Below are 22,103 nucleotides of genomic sequence, written 5' to 3'. Positions count from 1 at the left end.
GCACAAAACACATACTTGCAATAATACGTGCATCATAAAACCTGCCTCTACATACTAAATGGAATGTTCAGATTAGGATGAAATGATACGAATAAGGAAAAAGACTTATTTGTAAACATCTGCTGGAAACATGCATACCCCCACCCCTTTTTTTTTTTGTTGCTGTTACAAAAGTTCAACCTGTTTTCCTTCTCTCATTCCTTTCTGCTCAGCCCACGTTTTCAGACAGATCAGAAAGGCTTCTCACAGTGACTCTTTTGTGAGAAGCCATTATCCATATGCTTCTGCATATATTCTATTTTCTGATAAGGCCCCCTTATAAACATTCAAATAACTACTGCAGGAAACTCACATTCAGACTGATCTCTGCAAAAGCAGACAATGATACAAGTGTAGTTACTGCTACCCTCGCAATTTCAAGTCAACTGTTTTGTTTCTAACATGGAAGTCCAAACACTGATTTAAGTTACAAGAACACATTCTTTTTCTGTTACATTTCTTAGACTTACCACTTGCTTGTTTTGTTGCAGCAAAGGACAGGAGAGATCAAGCTGAGGGCTTCCATAAATAGGAGTCAAAGTGAGTCGTGAAGGGACAGCACAGATAAATTTCACAACAGCAGGCTCAACTGCTGGAAAAGGGTTGGTCATAGTGGGGTTGTTTCCAACTGTTAAAGCAATAACCTACAAAATCATCAAGACAGATGAGCGAAGAGAGAGAAGATGAGTACCAGGCTCAGGCATGTTCTGTTTTATGTATACTGCTATACCCTGGTGTCAGAACAAGCAAAGCATGATCCTTGTGGACTTTACCAATGAAGACACAATAAGATATAAAAGCATAACGCATTTCAAGAAGAGTTCTATATCTATATATATAATCAATGTATTGTTCCTGGAAACTTTTCCTAGGAATTAATGTTCATTATTACCTCACTTGATGGAGAAAAGTCTTACACAAACTAAAAACCCAACTGGCAGAGCTTTTTTTTCTTGTTGATGCGAAAACAGAACAGCAAAAAGACAATATTTACGGCCAGTTAAATATTTCCAAAATATTCTTTATTTCACACGCCCTCTTTAGCGCTCAGCAATGCAGGCTGTAAGCAGAGAAGGCTACCACAGCAGGCTGAGGCACTCAGGCCACCTGCCTGACCCACCTCTGTGCTATCACCTGCCAGAGCCATACAGATGTGATCTCTTCTGGACAACACTGGGGACCGACAGCCAACACATCCACTATCATAGGCAACAAAACGATGTTTGCACCTTCCTGAGTTTGCATGAACTGAAATAGCTACACTTTACACAGTATGTGCTGAGGAAAACATTTCATCAATTTGGCAGCACTCTGAAATGCTCACGTTTCAAAATCGAGAAACAAACAGGAGGAAAAAAATGGAATCAAAACCAAATGCTTTATAAACTGGCCAATGTAAGCAAAGCAGAACAAATTACTTCTGCATGATAGAGAAAAGACCAGGTGCAACATGACTGCAGCCATTCACATGACTGTTATTTGTCTGAATAAACACAATTACGCTGGCAGGTAACTAGGTGCAGGTGAGCAGGTCAGACTGAACAGTCAGTCTTCTGCTACATTCCTATTTATGCAAACTGAAATTAGCTGTGGTAATTAGGATCTGTTCTAAAGCATTCTGAAACATAAGGTTACTGTAACTTGGCTTTATACTGCAATAAACTCATCATAAGCCACTTTATAACATAACATTATGAAATACTCTGAAGCCTGTATCAGCATCACAATGAACAAAACAGATAAAGCACGTACTTATGTGAGTTTTATACTGGCTTTTTATAAAAACTGGAGCTACACAGCATTTCAGAGGTATATTGTATTAGATCCGGTCAAAGCCTGTTCTCAGCTGCTTTGGCTCCATGTCTGATGGAGGATGATACAAACGCCTTCTAGTACTTACTTGCTCTCCCAGGCTTTTGCAGGATACTTGAACCCAATGCTGGATGTTATTTCGAGACATAGGAGGTGCAAATAAAGACAGACCAATACTTTCTGTATCTTCGGCCGTGACGTTCCTAAAGAACTTTGAAGGCTCTTGGACCCATGGTCTAGGTCCTCCCTCAAATAAAATATCTTTAGAGGAACCCAGAGTCACTAAAGCAACTGATGGAGGATCAACAGTCTAGAATGAATGACAGTTCAAGATTAATAATGTCATGGTTGAGTATTTCAATTGTTCTTTGCAAAAGAAACTGCTAGTCAAAGTGCTACGTTTATTTGTCATTTTGATTAAACTATGATTTTGCCATGCAATGGGTTGTAAACCTGATTACTTAAGAAACAAGCAGCACCAAAACAATTACTTATCACCTACTTGAATTTTTTGCTCAGATTCTATTCAGTGAAGGATACAGAAAGAAGTTATCTACATTCCAACATCATCTCTTTCATGATGAGGTACCACAAGAGTAAGACCCTGAATATACTTCTCTGAGCAAGAAATAATACTTTTTTTTTAATGGATGGTACTTGAATGAATGAAGTAGTGTAGTGAAGTAGCACTCCCAGTTGATAGTGCTCTCTGGCACAGTTCTGAGCACATTATTTTTCTACAGAACTTTTACTTCAAACCTCTACAAGAAATTCCAGATTAATGTGTATCATCAGGACAGTCTGTGCTGTTTATCATCACTGAAATTAACTTAGCATGTTAATACACAATGCCAATTTCTAGTTTGCATTCCATAACCTCATTTTAGTTAAGATTTTAGTAAGAAATAAATAACAGCTAACTAAGAATGGTTCAATTCTTCCCATGGGTGCCTTCAGAAAGGAAGAGGGCAGAGGGAAGAGCTGACATAAAGGTACTGCTTTTCTTCCATTTACTCCCTGGTTATATTTGCAATGCAAAGGTGAAAGTCCAATGGAAAACTAAGATTCCATCTTAAGTGTCTGCCTGCCCTTTGGCTCCTGCTTATTTTTCCCCTACTTTTTACACTATAAATTCTTTTATGATAGATATCTCACAGACAAATGCATACATCCTCTATTTCTGGGCACTGCAAATATTTCGTTCTATAGAAAAGAGGGAAAAGAATGTGGTAACCATTGTTCTCTACTTTAAAGAAAAAAAATCTTCACTGTATCTAAGCCCAGATTTAGAAGTCATTACCTTTACTTTTTAAGCACATAAAACATAAGTATACATTTAAAATTGCACTTAATCTACTCTCCCTGCCAATGTACCTTGGTTTTATTGAGTAATCTAGAATCATTTTATGTCTTAACATTATATGTGAAAAGTCAAGCTATAATGCCCCAAGGGGCTTGCTAGTATTTACTAGCACACAGAAGAATAAATGTAGTCTCCATAGATGGGAAATTGGAACACAATGATCCAAAACAAACCACATGATTTTTTCCTGTTAATCAACCATTCACCACTTTTTTTTTTTTTTTTTTTAAATGTACTACTTACATAATATCAAATTGTAGTTCATCACTTAAAGGTATTTTAAGGTATGGATTGATTTAGAAACAGATCAGACTTACTTTTAATGGTAGATAAGCAGCAATGATGATGCTAGCACTGAGGCGGACGTGAGCGTGGGTGTAACTAACAGCAAGTGTTGTGTATCCTTCAGTTTCAGCTTTCACTCTGACTCCACTACAAAAATCAGCACTTGGCTTAAGTCTTCCTATCAAACAAATTAAAACACAAATATACATTTGGAGATAAATGCCTAAGCACTCTAACCTTAGCTCTACGTGGCTTTTCTAAGCAAAAGCATTTCTACCAGAAGTGAACTAGAGATGTGCTTTCCATCTGAATAAGAAAAATGCTCACTTCTGTCTTCCATCTCAAATTCAGTATTTACTGAAGCATCTCAAAACTTATTTTCCCATTGTCCAAAGCAGGTCATGAATCCTTTCTCTGGTGTAAACTAACGTGACTTGCTCTTGCTGCAGTACTTTCATTTTGTTGTTTTAAGATGAGCCTGGTGTTTAAGCACAAACAAGCTTTCAAAGCTTTCCTGCACAAAACACAATGCCTACAGTTCAAGTTCTCTCTAGCTGAGGTTAAGTTACTTTCATGCTTACTCAGAGAACATTTTTGAGCGTGGGGATCTTTTTTCCCCTTTTGAAAAACAAAACAACATGCAGCCCAACAGCACATTAGGCACTGATATTTAAAATAGCTGCCTCTCAGACAAACAGATGGTACAACACAGACTGGTTTTACTGGCTTGGTGGCAAATAAAAGAGCTCCCATACAAGAGATACTTGCAAAAATCCAATGGTACATCTGAATTACATACTGAATTAAGCAGATACAGGAACAGCTCTGTAACTCAGTGCCCACTTAGCCCAGAAATACTAACAGCATTCTCTGAAAATAACAAGCATATTCTATACTCACTGCACTTTTTTTTTTTTTAAAGTAATCAGCTTAACAAACAGAGCTTTGGTAAAATTTATCAGCTGATCAACTTAATTCCTTGCAAGCAAACAATAGCATCTTTATAGAACAGAAAGCACTTCTGAACAAACAGGGGAAAACAATTTTTAATTTTAGCATCATGGCAGGTCTTCTAATGTATCTCAAACACTACCAGCTTTGTTACAGAAGCACATTAAAAATTCTGCATCAGTACAGCGATAATAGACAGCACGCTCTCCACTAAATTGGTTGCCAAAATGCTTTCAGAGTCTCTTAAGAAGTCAAAAATATCAAAGAGAAGCTCCACATAACAATACAAACATTTTCAAAAACAAAACTGTATCTATTTCGATCCAGACCTCATAGGATCTATGATATCATAGACATATCTAGGAACACACAGCAGTTGAAACACTGATTTAAAAGAGATACAGAAGCACCTGAGAAAAGGGGTTAAATCACCTTGAAGTGGTCGGAACACTCCACGATTTTCTACTTCCACAACTAGATCAAAGTGTGAACAGTCACTTAGTGGGACTATCTCGCCTGTTTCAATGTTGGTTAGACCATTAATCCTCAGAGGCAGCTCCAACATTTGGCCAACCCGTGCCTCAACTTGACACGGTACGAACTCCATCCCGCTAGGTTCAGTTACATAGACCTGAACAGGAAAGAAACATGACAGCAAGGCATAAAAGCTACAAAAAGGCACCAGGAAAAACAAGATTCCAACATGTTCTCCTTATTTTAACTCTTGTAGGCATCTCCCAGCTACTGAATTCTCTTTGATGGCTAAAAGTAATTTCTCCCAGTTTCCAACTTGCTTCTGTGTTTCTACCTGACACAAAAAGGTATTGGGGGAAAAAAAACATGAAAAGCTTGTTGCTATTTTAGTGATCTTATCCCTTAAAATTTCAATATCATATCATTTTGGTGATCCCTCTACCAATACTTGTAATATCCTTGCTCCTGCTGTATTAAAGGTAAAGTGAGGTTTAAGGTGTGTTATTTGCCAGAGATATCATCCCCAGCTGGGTCAGGTTTAGTATCCAGCCTTGACTTGCACAGTATCAACGTCTGAGCTAGACTCAACGCAGCTAGCAAGGCTCCCCAGCCTGCACCTCTCACAGCAACACATCTGTAGAAGCTCAGAGAGCTAAAGGCCTATTCTTCCAAAATAATATTTCCTTTTTCATTTTCGTGCATTTCTGTTGGCAAAACATTTTTAATGTTTTAATGTTTAAGTCTCCAGGACTTAAAGTTCCCCTACTAAGGTCAGGAATATAAAATAAGTAACCAGATTTCTAATGCCTAATCTTACCTTCTGCATCAGCAAGTAATCCTTATGCCAGAGATACTTTTGAAATCAAAAGGATTACTTCCTAAAATAAGACCGGCAGAAATCGATCCTCATGTTCATATCTGATGCTGACAACCTCTCTTAGCTCCGTTATTTGTTATTCTAATTTGCAAGTTTTTCCATTGATCTTATAGAATATATCTTTGACTGACTGCACATTTCAAAACAATCACCATGATCAAAGTGTTTCATTTGTGATGTCTTAGCTCCCTAACTGCAAACAGCTTGAAAGATGGAATATTGCATCATATGGTAGAGTTAAAATTGTAACCTTTGCAGAACACAGCTAAATATTCCTAAAATTTGCTCACTGAAGTTAGTAAATACAATTCCTGCCAGTAGTTCTATGAAGAGTGCAATTCTGAGCACAAGTACAAAGGCATTCAAAAATAACCCATTCAGGTTATGCAATACACTGCTCTGAAAGCTCACAGAGAGAGAAGTATTTTTTTCCTGACTCTGAGATTTTGACTTATGCTCGAGGATAAGAAGTTGCAACTGAAAATCTTCATTATTCCTGCATTTCCAGCTGATAACTGCTAACAAACAGCACTGCTAAAGCCTGGGTTATTCAGGGAGCAAGCTTGTAAAAATAAGTTTTAAAGACCAGAGTCATCATTTTAAGCATGAAATTCAATACCTATCTGAAATCCATCTTTCAGAATTGACATAATTAATCCACGCACTGAAATAAGTGCAAATTTGTCCCTACAACCAAACCAAAACAAACACAGTAACAACAAAAACAGCATTGGTAGCTGCAGTAGTTCCAAGTAAAACTTGGTTTGGAAATATATTTCCTAAAACATGCATACTAAAAATAAAAAAAATAAAAAAAATAAAAAAATAATAAAAAAAAAAGTACCTGCCTAAATAGCACTCTTCATTACGGGACAAATTCTGCAGTCCTGACCAAAAACATTTAACACTGTCTGTAAAAAACTGTTATGTTGTGCTTCTGTTTTATCAGTTACAGCAGTGCAGCACGTAGCAACACATTACAATTATGAAGTATTTACTGTAATATTGAATACAATCAGTTTGTTCCCACCAGTTGCTAAATGATGAGCACGTATCCTGGAAGGAAGGTGCACTGCATCAGGGCTTGCAAGATGTGCTTCCTAAACGAACTGCTGCGCTCCATCACAAACAAAGACACCACTTTTGTAAAGCCACAGCCAGATGGAGGCTGTTTGCTGGCCTCAATGGTGTCCACTTGGCATAAACAAACCTATCTCACTTATGACCACAGTTCACACAAAGCGTCTCTGGATCCCGATGAGTCTCACGTGCTCAGAACACCAACTCTTAGTTTTACAGAGGTCAGGAGCAAAGTTCCTCTTTTCAGTCCAATTTCCATTCTAATGCTTAGCTCTTTGCTAAGGTATACATTTAAAGCACAAATTATAATGCCTGAATGCCACTTCACAGCAGTAATTATCAAACAGTGGTAATTTTAGCTTTTTGCCATTTTAAAGTGTCTGACAACTCTGAACAGCTAGATGGGAGTAAGCACTGACACAGTTTCATTAACAAAAGTGGTTTGTATCCAAAGGACACACTGAAATATTTCCCAAGTGTTATTCCTCGTTTAGAGAAAAAAGGTATTTAAAATTGTATTTAGAGTAACGGGTAGCAAGAGCAGCTTCCTCACCTACCCTTGCACACACTTTCCTGTGGGTAGACGTCTTTTCCTTACATCATATACTTATCACCATGACAAAATGCTAATAGAATGTGACACACGCAGAGACGAAAAATCCATCTCAGAATGGGTATTTTTCATTCTTATTCTCTCCTATGCATCTGTAAGGTTATTTTTCCTTGGCCAGTTCTGGTATCTATGTTATTATGTGGTGTATAGTATTCCAGACACTTTTTCAGGCAGGAATTTCCTTGTACACCTTGATGATACCCATCATCATTTTCATTAAAGGACTTCTTACCCAATGGATTTCAGTTAAGTCCACTTCTTATCCTCCAAAATGCATTTTTTGTTTGGCTTGTCTGCTTAGATTGCTTTCCAATAGCTGTACTCAAGAGCAATGAGGGAAAATAAAGTTTTACCTTCATTTCACCATAATGCAATGGATTCTGAACATCAATTGCCTGAATAATACTGATGCCAATATCACTTCCAGTTGTCATTACTCCTTTGACTGTCACTGTAGCAACTGCCTGGTTAGAACAAGACCAGCTGAAATTTCCACTTCCACCATGAGCCTAGAAAACAAAGAGAAAACCTGGCTGTCAAGGCTTTGACTACGTTGCAGGAGAAGCGAGGAACACACTGAACAGCAATGCTATTACTCCAGAAATAAGTAGAATAACCCCTCAGAACTTTCAAATAAGCAAGATCAAGTACAAGATGAAAAGATTACCACTCTTATTCAATTTATTTCTGATTTCTTTAAGCACATAGCCTATCTCACCAGTGCTGCTAACCCAAATATATCTCTCAGCTGCAGAAATCTGATGCTGACAGCCCTCAGTAACTGATACTGCTTGGACTCAGCACATCATTTCACAAGCTGCCACAGCAGAGGCCTGGCACATGGGATTACTGCCCTTCTGAAAACTCCACTACTTTCCTGCTGCTGACAGCCAAAGTGCCAACCCAACAATTCAGGATCTCAGAGCTGCCAACCTGACACTTTGTACTGATCAGCTTCTGCCAATAGAAATGGTTAGGGATCTAAAGGGAAGATGAAAGAGGGATAAGCAGGGAATGAATGGGACAGTGAGAAAAAAGAAAAAACACCTATACATCTACATCACTTCTTCGCATTACTACTCTGTTTTATGCTGAAAGAGGCACATCTACCTGCAGCCATGCAACTACTGTCATGATCCTCACAGTGCTCATGGCAAGCACAGGAAGTTTGTACACGTATCTATTGCTCTTAAACAGCTTTTTGTGCTGTGTTGGTTTTTGTTCTTTTTTTGTTTTGTTTTTAAATAGGGACTTTCACACTCCAAAATAAATTACAAATTCCAATCAGAATGGAAACTAGGGTGAATACTGCAACAATCTTTTGTTTATATGGCTTTTTTCATTCCTTTAGCTTCCTTTGCTCTAACCCATTTCATAAATCAATGAATTTGAAATAAATGTGTTGAAATGAGAAGATTAAATCTTGCTTAGAAGTAAGGTGTGGAAACTACATCTAATTTGGAACAGCCTGCTAATAGCTTCCACACAGAGAGGGGGAAAAAGGGGAAAAAACCAAAACAGTTCTTTTCCCTTCTTTGTTTTCCACGAGCACATGCCCAACCTGATTACAGAAAGAGCACGAAGATAAGCAGAAAAACAGGTAAGACACATGGGACGTGGCAAGAAATGTTTACTTAAGGTTCACAGCATTGTGTAAAGATATTTTCAATTATGACAGGAAAAAGAGCAAATAAAAAAATAAAGCCCAATTCCTAATAATTCTGTATTCTTAACTCTTTCACACAGATCAGATGCATTACTACATTTTCTTTCTAGCTGTATGTTTGTACCAACAGAGAATAAACCAGCTTCCATTTCAGTCTAATTGCTACCCACAGCTGAACTTCACAAACTGTTAACGGAAAGGACAATGCTCTCACTAGGAAAAATGACCTACACCTGGAAATCCATGTGTTGAATTTCACAAGACGGCACTTCACTTCTCCCATGCAGGTCAGGAAATATCTTCATACTATTAATTTTTAAATAAGCAGTAGCCATAGAAGCAATCTTATTAGCACAGATATGAATAAAACAACCAATAACAGACAGCTAAAAAGTCACTCTGATACCATCTGGAAGGAGCTATGGAATTTTGTTTGATCCTAAAATCCCTTTCACCTAATTTTCCAGCAAGTCTGTTCACCGATTCAAAGCAGCCTGACTCAAAAACTATTGAGTAGAAGGCAAGAGCTGACCTACAGGCTGGAACAACAGTCAAGCTGTGTGCTACTGTAAACAACCATGAGTACAGTTGAACATGCAGACTGAGAAAGTATTCTCAGTTTTGGTAAATACAAACTAATTTAAATGTTGGGAGGGAAAAAGAAAGATCTTTTAAAATGAAAAACATCACAGGAAAGTAAGACTATTGATGCAGCTTATCTGAATGACATGAACTAAGGCTCTCTTGTGAGAAGTTTGATTATATATAGATAAGGTGAGAAAAGTATTGTAAAGGAGATGGAAAACAGAAAAAGCACATTTGCTTCCCACCAGCTGGGCTCCAGTGCAAATCATGAAGTATAGAAAATGTGTATTTGTGCTAAGAATTTTTACCACACTCTGCTGGCACGGTTGGGTATAGCATGAATGAAGCAAAAACGATCCCACAAAACAAAAATGCAGATGAGAAGAACATTCAATTAAATGCCAATAACTTCAGATTTATAATAGGGAATGCAATTTGATCCTTAGGAGATTAATCTGCTACTTTAAACACCACCAGTCCTACTGTCTGGTTTTGTACCCTCTTTACTTGAAACTCAGCACTTCTTCATGCTGAAACAAAGGCAGGAACTGCGCCTGAAACACCTGAGTGCAGGATCTTGGGGTTGCTGCAATACATGAGAGAGGACAAGACACTTGCTTTACAAAGCCTATGAAAGGTTTGGCAACATGGGAACAAAGACACCACATAAAAACTGTAAGAAAAGTCCTTTAGAAGGGGATACTGTAAATGAAGCCATCTTTCCTTTCCTGACACTTTTTATTACAAGATACAATGAGAGTGAAGGATACTGATGGCAAAGTTTGGTAGCACGCTGCTCATTCATCTTGCTTGTTTTTTTTGTGGTCTCTTCATACTCCATACTTCCATCCCTTTACACAGAGAATGGCAATCTCCAATTGTTACTATAGAGTTTAATACCTAGGATATTTTCTGCAATTCCAAACTACTCCACTGAGCACAAGTGAGGGGAAACAGAAAGTGAATAAAAGATAGAGGTAAAAGGATATATATTTATTAATTACAATGCACATTAATTTCTGCAAAGAGCATCCAACAAAATTCTACCAAATAAAATTTTGGATATCACTGTGCATGAAGGATCCAAAGGCAGTTCTACATAAGTAGTTAAAGTGGTTACAGGCCTCACTGCATCTGCTTCAGCAATGCTTTCTGCATTTGGATATTCTTTGGCATACCTGTATCGTATACTGGTAGACTCCTGCTTTTGGCTGCCAAGGAAATGTCAAAATGCTGGGTGAAAGAACTATTGGAACATAAATTTCAACATCTTGCTGGTTTCGCACTGGAGCTGGTAATGTATGAACACCTCCATCCTACAAAAAAAGAACAGCACAGAATCACAAATGACATCATTGCACATCCTACAAATAACCTTCAGTCAACTCATTTAGGACATCTCAGATCAAAAGTAATTGTAAAGGATCCTTCCTGAACAACTTTTGTGAGCAGTCAGTCAGTTCATTCCAGTTATGCATTGCTATTGTATTAAATGAGTAATATTACTACGAAGATTCAGGTGTCCACACTCACTTATAGGCAAAGTGCAATTAGAAATGCTCTCACTACTGCTTTTCGAGGCATGGTCTAGAAAACTGATTTGTTAACTCCTCAATTCCATTTAGTCCTTGCTCACTCTGCTCTGCAAAGTGGAAGAAGAATCTCAGCCTAAACAATCCAGCTCATCTTGAATCACAGCCCATCCTGGAACACAAGCTCCTGTAACTTCATAACTTTGCTATAACTGTGACCCTATAACCTTCTTGCACAACATATTGTTTCTTGCTGGATTCCTGAATGAAAATTTCAGAAGTTCTTACTGGCCCCCTCTGACACAGTAAATGAGTATGGCCCACCATACACAAGGACCAACCCAATCCTACTCAAGGATAATTAAGATTTCAGAGTAAATGGGTTGAAGTGTTTAGTTTTCCCAAGTTTCAAGCAAAAGCAAGTCACTTCCACACCACATGCCCTAAGTTAGCCATACATTTAGCAGCCTGCCCAACTAGCAGAAAGTTAATGAGTATTAATTTGAAGAAATTTTTAGGCTGATCTGTTTGGCAGATTTTCATTCCAGTTTAACATCACTTAGCAAATGAGAGAAAACTTCCCAAATGTAACTGAATGCAGAACAAGGCCAGAGTTTGATACTGATGATCCCACCACAATAAATTGTGAAATTCACTCAGAGAATGGTGAGAAGACCTTTGCACCTACACAAGGATACAGTATGTCCCACGTACAGGATCTAGCATGAAAAAATACATCAGTGCTGTGCACTGCTAGTGTAACAGGAGTTTGCCATCCATTTAGTAGCAAAATCCCACAGTGTTTATTCAAGCTAATCTTCTGTTGACAGTTTTCTTGAAGTAAGGATTTTAGAATTTGAAACCTGAATCTGTTTAATTAACAACCACTTAGACCCAGGAAATTTTTATCTTTTCTACGTCTGCCATCTACTAAGTCTCCACTGTGCAAGTAAATTATTTTTAAGCCTACTGGAAACAACAGTACAGTTTTTTTTTTAGAGACATACCTCATCCACTACTGATGTCAATGCAGCATCAATAATGGTCTGACCCTTCTTTATTGCTTTCACATAATGATATGATCCATTCAGAGATGACTTCAGGACCTCAAAATACTCCTCAGGCAGCTTTGTATTAATTCGGATATTCTAAAATCATAGCATTAAATAAATATTGCCATGTGAAATTAGCATTAATGTTTTGCAGAAAGCCATAAATATAATAGCAATAAATCAATGAGAAAACTGCTCACTAATACAGTTCAAAGAAGCTCATCCGAAACTAAGAATTTTTCCATAGGAAAACAAAACTATACTTTTCAGACACAGCACTAACTCTACAGAAAATAATTACTGCTTATGATAACGACAGGAAATGTAAGTTAACATAGAAGTAGCAATATTTAGCACTAAAAATTCATATTTTAAAATGACAATATTAAGAAATTACATTTAAATACAAAATGGGAAGACCACAATTAACACATTTCTTCTGAGATTTGGCTGCAAATCAGATCTACATCTGAAGAAGCAAATAAGTACAAATTAACAATCAAAGAAACTCAATATCCTAAGCCATCATTTAATTAAATTATTTTGCTTGCAAATGAACTATTTCGATATTTTTCTAATAGTTTTTCAGGAGTGCCATATGCGTGGTACCTCATACCTACAATTTATCTCCTTGACTACCTAAACAATGACTGCTAGCTAGTCAACGCTTTTTCCATAATCAATTGCAAGGAAACTGCAAGTTCCTCAAGAGTATTATAAGCCTATCTCACATCTTTTCCATTAAGAATAGGAAAGATTGCCTCTACAAGGCAGGAAATTATTTTGGGCTGTAATCAAGTACAGCATTAGTACTGCTCTCCACAAATTTAATTTCCAGTGCACAGCCTATACTGCATATTTGAAGCACATTTCTTCCAGTTTTTCTACAGCACTTACACTCTAATGGTCACTTTCACATGAATCACTGGTATACTTCAATCAAAAAAGAAAAAGGAAAGGAAAAGCAAGAAACAACAAGCTTTGAAAGTCATAGCTCTGTATAAAGGTGGCACTTAGAGAATTTTAAAGACGGATTTAGGAAACAGACACTCAGAAGTATATCAACATCTCACTTACATCAGATAAATACACCTTATTGCTTGATTTATCATACACTTCAATTGTAATTTCATAAAATCTGCCTGTTTCTAGGACCCATCTGTCACCTGGATGAACTGCAAATCCTATAAAACAGGAAATATTGAATAGCACAGACCAACATCCTCTATGCATTGAATACAAACACTAAAATTCCAGCTTTAGCCCACATTTTAAGACGTCCTTTAATTGTTTTAAGCTGCTTATTACAGATGAAAGCAAAACATTTACTGTTAAATCCATTTCACAAACACTTTTCCAAGATAAAGTCAGACAAGAAACAAAAGGGTGCACATAAAGAGAAAAACACCAACAGAAGAACAAAAGCAAATTACATTAAGCAGTGAGAAAAATTATGCCAGTACCAACCTAAATAACCAGGATTTACAACATAGATAGTGCTGTTTGGTAGCCTGGAAACACCTTGCATGCGAATACCTGAAATCTCAGTAAAGGAACACAAAATTTTTAATACAAGATCAGCATCTTCCTTTGGCTCCTTGTACCTGAGAGATTTGAAGCTACTTCTACACTAACAACAAAAATCATCCGAGCCACCCAGAAAAGGCATTGAGCATTTCAGAGATTACAATAGAGAATCTAGTGCTCTAAACACAAAAACTAAATCAAGTCCCATCACATTCCCACACTGACTGAGGAGAACAGGCATGATTTCATTGATGTTTCTGTAGCCTAATTTCTTAGAAAATCCTAAGGATTAGGCTGCTCTTTTAAGATGGAATTCACAGCTGTATACAGCTCTTCATGTCCCCACCAGGTGCTCCTGATTTTCAAGGCTGTTGGTACACATACACACCATTTCATCTCTCTGTGCTACAAAGGGAACAAAGTTTGTCTCCTGCCACAAGGATCCGGATGGAAAAGCATCACCTTGGAAGGATACTCTTGTGTCCAAGTATGAGATTAGTTTGTCCCTGCTGCATTGCAGTTACAATGGATGTTTCCTGGTCCAACCTGGCGACCGGCCAGGATGGGTCTCCCTCAGGGCCAAGCACGTTGTTCTGGAGCTGCAGCTCATACTGATCAGATGGCATCATTAATTCTGGACATAAAACGAGACAACACATGAAACAATAAAAGCAAATATGTCAGTGTTTGGATGCCGCTAATTATCGCTGATTAATTTTTTATTGATGTCTAGAACACGCATTAAATTAGTATTTTTAATGGCTTGTAAAAATAGCGCTTCTGTGATCAACATGTGCACACACAAAAGTGAGCTGCCTGCTTTGTTTGCATTTCTTTGAAGTGCAATTTCCAACTGGTGTCACCCACTGCTCAGACCTAACATATAATTCATTCCCAGCTTCAAAAGTGGTGACATCACTTTTTATAAGTTACTGATAATTTCTGCTGCTCCATCCTGTGCTACAAGCTGATGGCAGACCTAGTAAAATACTTCATATCTAGCTGTTAGTTTTCTTTGTCTAAGGGAATTATTAACAGCACAGGCTCTTTGTAACAATGGAGGAAATTAGAAACTTCCACACCTGTAAGTGCAGGTAAAGCCAGCTGACCAACTCTTGTAGTAGTGCAAGAAACTCATTTGTCAAGAGAACAATCCCTGTTAGCAAAGGCACTACTCTCAATTCAGTTTAACTAAGAAAGTCAGACACAGTTTCTCTGTCAATGCAGAATCAGAACTACAGCACCAACCCTTCAGTTGCCCTCAGCTTTGTGTCCTGAACAAATCTGTGAGTACACTTCTTAAAAGCGTAATTTTTGTGAGAGAAATTCTGAACGACTGCATCACTGGGGTTCAGAAAAACAATGTTAAATATTAACAAAGCTATCTAAACCTATCAAAAATTTATCTGCAGTGAAAAACTCATACCTCATCTCAAAGAAAAAAAAAAGAACGAAAGAAAAGGAAAAACAGGGCAAACCTGTAATCTTCCCTTGTCTTATTTTCTGAACTCTGTACTTTATTGATGTTCCTACTAGAAGATAAACATCGTATGCTGGATTTAAAAGGATGTTTTCCAGAATAAGCAATCTGACTTCTGCTGGAGGTACATGCTATTGATTGAGGAGAAAAAGAAAAAAAAACAATTCACTTGTTTGAAACATACCATACTGCAACAACTTAAAACCTATAAATTCAAAGCATTTCTTTCTTTAGTTAGCTCTTTATTATCATCTTAAGATTTGCACAGACAGGGAAATATACATAGATTACGTCAACTGCAAAAATAAGTTAATGAAAAATAGACAAGAAAACTTATTCAAATCTATGCAAGCCCTTAAAAGTAACTGAATTAATAATTTAACATGTAAATGACAAGAGAAAGATATTTAGGAGAGTAGGATTCAGTGTAAGGAGGGTTTTTTTTTTCCCTGTTAAAAGAGGGGAAAAAAAATTGTCAAAGCACTCAAAGAAAAGCTGACTTTGACTGCTCAATTATCATAGTGATGAAAACCTGTAACATTAAGTGAACACAAACTGGAATTGCTTTGTGCCAGGGGGATGGCAGAGCCCTCCCATTCTTCACATCCACCAGACACCATTCTTGAGCCCAGATGGGTACATGCAGAGCGATGCCTGGCCATTACTTGCTTGGCAGAAGCCAGCAGTGCTGATACATGAATCTGCTCTGATATCTTCCCAGCATCAGCATCGATACCGCTGTGAAAACTTACCCTCCGTGGCATTGTGCAGCTGCTTTAGCACTAGTGGGTGAGCTGTGTTCATCTACTGCCACAGTTTTGAGCACAAGTTTTTATCCCCTTTAGTCTTTTTTTTTTCCCCACTCCCTAACTCCTGGTTTAGCAGCAGGAGCTGGTTGATAACTTAGAACAATACAACATCTAGAAGCTACGGGTCTCAGAAGTATCTACAAACATTAATGCACCATGTCTTGTACTTCAAATATTCACTATCTATTCACTTTCAAAGAGAGAAATGGAGACAGAGAAGGAATCATCTGGACATGGTTCAAAAAGAAAAGTGAAATGAAATTCTTCTGGACACATTCCAGAAAGAATTTCTTTTACTTCATTCCCTTTTTACCACAAGTCTCCCCAGCAACTAAAAGTGGGAAACAATTCCCATCTATGCACAGTTTGGTAATGTTATGCAAGGCTGAAGAAAAACAAGTCTGTGTTGGACATAATATTGGTTAAGTTTTTGGGAGAACACAGAAATGCTTGGGACAGATACACAGCAGCACAGTTACTATTCAGACACTGAAATTTACTTCCCCTACTGTAAAAGAAAGATGCCTCCATAAAACATCATTTATAACTTCATTACATAGTCTGTATCAAATTCACCGATTTACTACATTAGAAATACAGCAGACAACTGTATAAATTCTACTGCAGTTGTTCGAGGGATACTCACTGAAAATGTGCAGTCTGGCAGCAGTGAAAGATTTAAATGAACTACCAACCACAAGCAAAGAACTGCAAATGCAAGTAATGGCATTTCAATTACACTTACTGTATCAGCTCAAAATTAATTCAGAAAAATGTAAGACAAAACAAATCAAGCTAGAAGCATTCAAGAAAAAGTATCAATAAGAAGTTTGTCTTTAATACTGCATAATTTTAGGGCAACTATATTCAGCTGAATTACTTATCAAAGGCAGAACTTCACCAAAAAAAGGGTTCTTAACATGTTCTATTATTTCTACTAGCGTTACCTAGAATATTTTCATAGAACAATTTTTACAGGTATGGGTTAGGTAATTCCAGCTTAAGCAAAAACATTAAACATGTAGCAACACAAAAACCTCAAAACCAGACTGCAGATATGAGATGAACTTCAGAAAAAAGCACGATGTTGTATACAAAGATTTCTTAAGGTTGATAGCAGCAAAATGCCAAGTATTTCCCTTAAAATTTACCAGCAACTGAGATGGTTTTACTTACTGTTACCAGAGTTAAATGAAAAACTGTCACACTGTTACAAAGAAAGAACTATTGTGGTTCTATAACTGCTGGGAAAACTGCCAACACAGCAGCTGAGCTCTCCTGTATCAAAGACATTTCCATTCTAAAGCCCTATCTTGGAAACCAAGATCTAACAAGGTGGAATTAAATACAAACCAAGAAGTTGTATGACGGTCATTGCAGGCACAATAGGAAATAAAAGTACACCCAAGACAGCAATTTTCATTCCAGTTATTTATTAATTCAAAAAAGACCTAAAAAGTTCTAGTTTAAAAAAAAAAAAACAAAAACAAACACCCAGTGAAACAGAAAGACTTAAAAAGCTGATGTACTACTGGATGTATTACTACTATCAGCATGATCCTCATCAGATACGTAAGACAAATGGCTGGCAGTAGTCATAAAATCTCACAGAAGTATTTGAAGAGTGCTGCTCAGCCATGGGGCCTCTGTCAGAGTCTGGTTTAGGAACAATTTCTGGCACTTGTGCTGGGTTAAGATGGCTGCATCAAACTCCAACCCCTTCCACAGAGAACAAAATTAGCACCTCCTGTGACACTGATCATGGAGTCAATCCAGTAAGATTGAGATGCAGCACTGATACCCACAATGGCAACAGATGATGTTGGAAACAATATAGCAATATACTACTGTAACAGAACTGTAAGACTAAATTTAAAAAAATAGAAGGATGCATGCAAGTTTCTTACCTTATAGACGCTCTCCTGTATTCTTGCTTTTAATTTAGAACTCCCTGTTTTCATTCCAGACACCAAAATTGTATCTCCTTGCTTGGCAACTTTTTCCATCTCTGATATGTAAGAGGGTGGAATATAAGTGGATTCTAAAAACTTGAGTATACTGAAAGGCAGAAAGAGAGCATAAAGATTAACCATCTTTATAAACCAGTAGAGAAACACCATCTATTCCCAGCTATTCCCGTGGTTTTTTGCAAACTTAAGATGTCTGCCTGGGACTAGATATCCAGATTTTACTTATTCTTGAACATATCTGCAGCTAATTTATGTGACTGATAAGTTTGTTTGAAGCTTGTCTGCCAGCTTTCAAAAGGTATCAGACAACTGCACGCTTCCAATAACAGTTCCTCAGTTTTTACAGTAGGTGTAGACTGCAAAAGCTCTGCATTACTGTGGAACGGGAGATGTGAAAGACCCCACAGCTTATGTTTATAAAAGCAACAGCTTAACAAACCAGAACACAACTCTGACCTCTATAAAGAAGCTTGGGTATTTAATAAATGACTAGGAAGAAAAAAAGAAAGAAAAAACAGGATCCCAGTGTGCTGACTCTGTTTTATTTCCAACATGTTGGTGTCAGTGTAAAGATAAAACCGGCAGAATACAACAAGAAAATGTGGAGCAGACCCTAATTTGAGTTAGTTTAATAAAGATGGAAACTGACATTTCTGTTTGAAGCCATTATAGTCCCATTACTCTAAGTTAAAACTAGAATAATAAAATCAACACTATAAAATGGCAGAGCACATAAATAAAAAGCCAAAAACAAAACAAGACATGAAGTGATCTGGGCAGAAACATAGGAGCAAAGAAAATCATAAACTTGATCTCTATTCCTACTCCTGCCACAGATGAGCTCTCCGACTTCTGAGGAAAAACTCTACCTCCTTTGCATGGACAGAACAGTATTTCCCAACTATACAAGGACACTGGAAAACACTAAACTCATTAATGAGATGGGGAAAAAAATCACTAATTTCCAATCAATTTATTTTCAGAGCCAGTACTGGTAATGAAGCAAGCACCATGACTTAGTTATCAAGTGAGTGCTTTCTACTCATTGCCTTGACAGATGGAATTCAGTGATTTCATCTGGCCTTGTGAGCCGTACCAAACTTGCAAGCAGCCTTTTGGTTGTTTCTCATTTAAAGGTTAGTTACTTTGAAAGCTATTTCAACATTAGAACTGGGTGTTGACTGACACCTGAAGCAATCTGAGTTGAGAGAGCCCCTTTCTGGATTTTTCGCACAATACTCATTCTCTAGTTACTAGATTAGAGACACCTGGACTGCTCATTAGCACTATCAGTTTTTAAATTAAATAGAGATGAAAGTGCCAGGCTATTGAGTGGACAGTTCAGACAAACAAAAATACATATATACACATACTCCAACCAACACGTAAGCATATCTTAAGTGCTCACTGGGTAAACTGCCTAGAAATAGGGAAATATTTACACAGAAACTTAAAGGACAGGAGTTTCATTGTTGTTTTTTTGTTTTGTTTTTTAATTTGAGAACAACATAAATGAACTTACCGCAATGCATTGTGAGAATCTGAGAAGCCATCAGCCTCTGTGTCTTTTACTATCGTCCAGTCAAACACTAACCCTGCCAACGTGCTGAAAGTGTTTCCTACAAACCAGCAATTACAATAAAACAGAATTACTAACACCCATAGAGCCTTCCTGGAACAAAAGTTAGTTTCCCCTGGAATTCTCTCTTATCCCTAGGAGGAACACTGTCACTATTCTATCAGTACTTAGCTACGCAATTCACATTCTATTTTGCTTTACTGAAGTGTGCAAATTCAAGATCATTCTGTTTTTCACAGAAGCCACCAGACAGGGGCTGAATGAAGGATAGGTGCAGACAGCTGCACCTAAGATATTCTCAGCACCAGCCACCACTTTAACTACAAAAACCTTACTGCTTCTTGAATATTGGTGGGACTCGAAAACAAGAAAACCCAACACCTTTCACTTAGAAATGTGGGTCTGAGATGCCTTTTGGGAAACATGAGATCATTGCACTGATGAACTACACTCCTCACATATATCGCTCCGCTTTTTAACACCTTTTTTCTACAAAGCTGAACCAAAAGACTGCAAAAAAGTAAATATTAACAAGGAGCAAAATGGAATAAACAGACAAAGCAGGGATATTTCATGATTACAATTCAATACAATGAGCTGCTAATCTGAAGGATTTTAAAATTTCAGTGTAGGCCTTGCTCTGAATTGCAGCATCCACTGGGACAAATAAATGCCAGCATTGATTTTGAAGTATATTTTCAATCGTGTTCCTCCATCTGGTATTTGCATTTACAATAAAATAAGAATCAAAGAAAATGTATTCTCAAACTACTGTGCTTTAAGGTTTACGATATCATAAAGCCACAAAAAGAATTTAAGACAGAATTGTACAACCTGCATATTACACCGCCTTTCATTTTTTACAACTTATTACAGATAGCCATTGCAGCAACTGGACAGATCAATATGATGTGACAAAGCGTAACAACAAAGGATTGGCACAACAGAAAGGTTTTATAAAGGAAGGGAAGAAGACTGCTCACTCGTAGCTGGAGATTGCAGGGGAAAGCTCCAGCAAGAAGGAATCTCCAGCCAGAGATCCCTCCCCAGTGGCAATCAGCACTTCAGTGAAGTCTAAGAGAGGTGCAGCCAGGCTCCACCCATTCCTGACACACAGCTGAACTGCCTTCACCTGTCCTCCCAAGGCTGACTGGGTCCTTTCCCCAGATGCTCAATCAGTGTTTCAGGCCAAGACTCAACAGCTCCCATAGAGCTATAAATCCCAAATAAATAGGATTTTAAACAAAGAACTCCAAATGTACATGAAAATATAATTAAAATTGCTTGGAATTACATTATTTAACATGTAGTTAAGTTCAACATTTTAATTATACAAACTCTAGCTTTGCAAAGCTGTATTACACTTTTTCTTACTCCAACAAAAGGGGCAGCAGAGAAATACACTCACTGTCCAAGATGTCCAAAGTTCTCCCAAGTGCAAACCTTTTAATCAAAAAAGTTTCTTTGATTAAAAGAAACTGATTTTCAAAGCTTTGAGTGTTTTCCAATATCTGAAACTTAGTCTGGGATGTTTATTCCTAAGGCTTGTAATAAATAGCTTCTTGCAGCATCTTTTCACTCTAAAGTAAAGGTTTGTTCTGGTTGTTAAACCTCTGCTCCTGTTCAAACTCTAACTTAGGCAGTGTTCAAGGGAAATTTGTCCATCAAGCACGCTTGAGAAGTTGCAGAAATATCAAACCAAGAATCTGGTATTACACATAATATAAAAAGAACCTTACGCTATTAACACAGTGCCACACATAACCTGTAATGTTGGCTTGACAAATAAACTGATACACGATGGGCTCGTTAACTACCCTAAATGAACAAGTCAAGCATTTAGAGCTGTTTATAACCTATCATTTCCTTCCCACTAGCTGTCCTAAATATCATTTAGTTTGCAAGAGTGTTCATGTGTGCACGAAAATAGACTGCAGAAAAAAGCATATTTTTTTAAACCAGTACCACAGTTCGTTCTGATGGAGCGGACAACAAAGAGCAGAAGTTTCATGCTCTTAATAAATATGGATTTAACCCACGTATACTGACGTTTATGAGCCTGAATTACACTTCCCAATAATGAGTGCTTCCATAATGATTAGGGGATTGGTGATTGGTCCTTAACATCATCCCTGAATGTCCTGCTACATGTTTGGTTAGACTCGAAATGTCCCTTCACAAAATTCTTTAGATTATCACAGTCAAAAGGAAAAAGAGAGAAGAAAAGTAGAACTGACTGCTTCAAAATCCTCAGCCTAGTTAAATCCTAACATGATATTTAAACAGAACAAGTACTGCAACAACTTCTTACATTATATTCTTAGTCCTGACCTGAAGGTATAATTGCTAACAGCTGACATCTTTATTTTACTGACTTCAAATTCTAATTTTCAAAACTACTCTTAGCGC

The 22,103-nt window shown here is 37.4% G+C and overlaps 1 protein-coding gene across 1 annotated transcript in view; it reads right to left on the bottom strand.

The window, feature by feature from the left end:
- The window catches only part of NUP210 (nucleoporin 210), a 61,603-nt gene that overhangs the window by 30,674 nt on the left and 8,826 nt on the right, over window positions 1-22,103 (bottom strand). Inside the window, exons 4-16 of the mRNA XM_042823387.1 lie at window positions 19,638-19,734; window positions 18,053-18,203; window positions 15,335-15,467; window positions 14,332-14,490; window positions 13,797-13,865; window positions 13,407-13,513; window positions 12,285-12,425; window positions 10,924-11,061; window positions 7,848-8,003; window positions 4,883-5,081; window positions 3,532-3,677; window positions 1,940-2,161; window positions 510-683 (exon numbers count right to left, since the gene is read on the bottom strand). Of these exons, the coding sequence (XP_042679321.1) occupies window positions 510-683; window positions 1,940-2,161; window positions 3,532-3,677; window positions 4,883-5,081; window positions 7,848-8,003; window positions 10,924-11,061; window positions 12,285-12,425; window positions 13,407-13,513; window positions 13,797-13,865; window positions 14,332-14,490; window positions 15,335-15,467; window positions 18,053-18,203; window positions 19,638-19,734 (1,892 nt within the window). The remainder of the gene's footprint in view (window positions 1-509; window positions 684-1,939; window positions 2,162-3,531; window positions 3,678-4,882; window positions 5,082-7,847; window positions 8,004-10,923; window positions 11,062-12,284; window positions 12,426-13,406; window positions 13,514-13,796; window positions 13,866-14,331; window positions 14,491-15,334; window positions 15,468-18,052; window positions 18,204-19,637; window positions 19,735-22,103) is intronic.

This window comes from Centrocercus urophasianus, unplaced genomic scaffold, assembly GCF_019232065.1.
Source record: "Centrocercus urophasianus isolate 14NV4802_14NV808 unplaced genomic scaffold, USGS_Curo_1.0 seq_22, whole genome shotgun sequence".
NCBI classification, from domain to species: domain Eukaryota; kingdom Metazoa; phylum Chordata; class Aves; order Galliformes; family Phasianidae; genus Centrocercus; species Centrocercus urophasianus.
The sequence above is the reverse complement of the archived record's forward strand: the minus strand, read 5'-3'. Positions and strand labels throughout refer to the sequence as shown.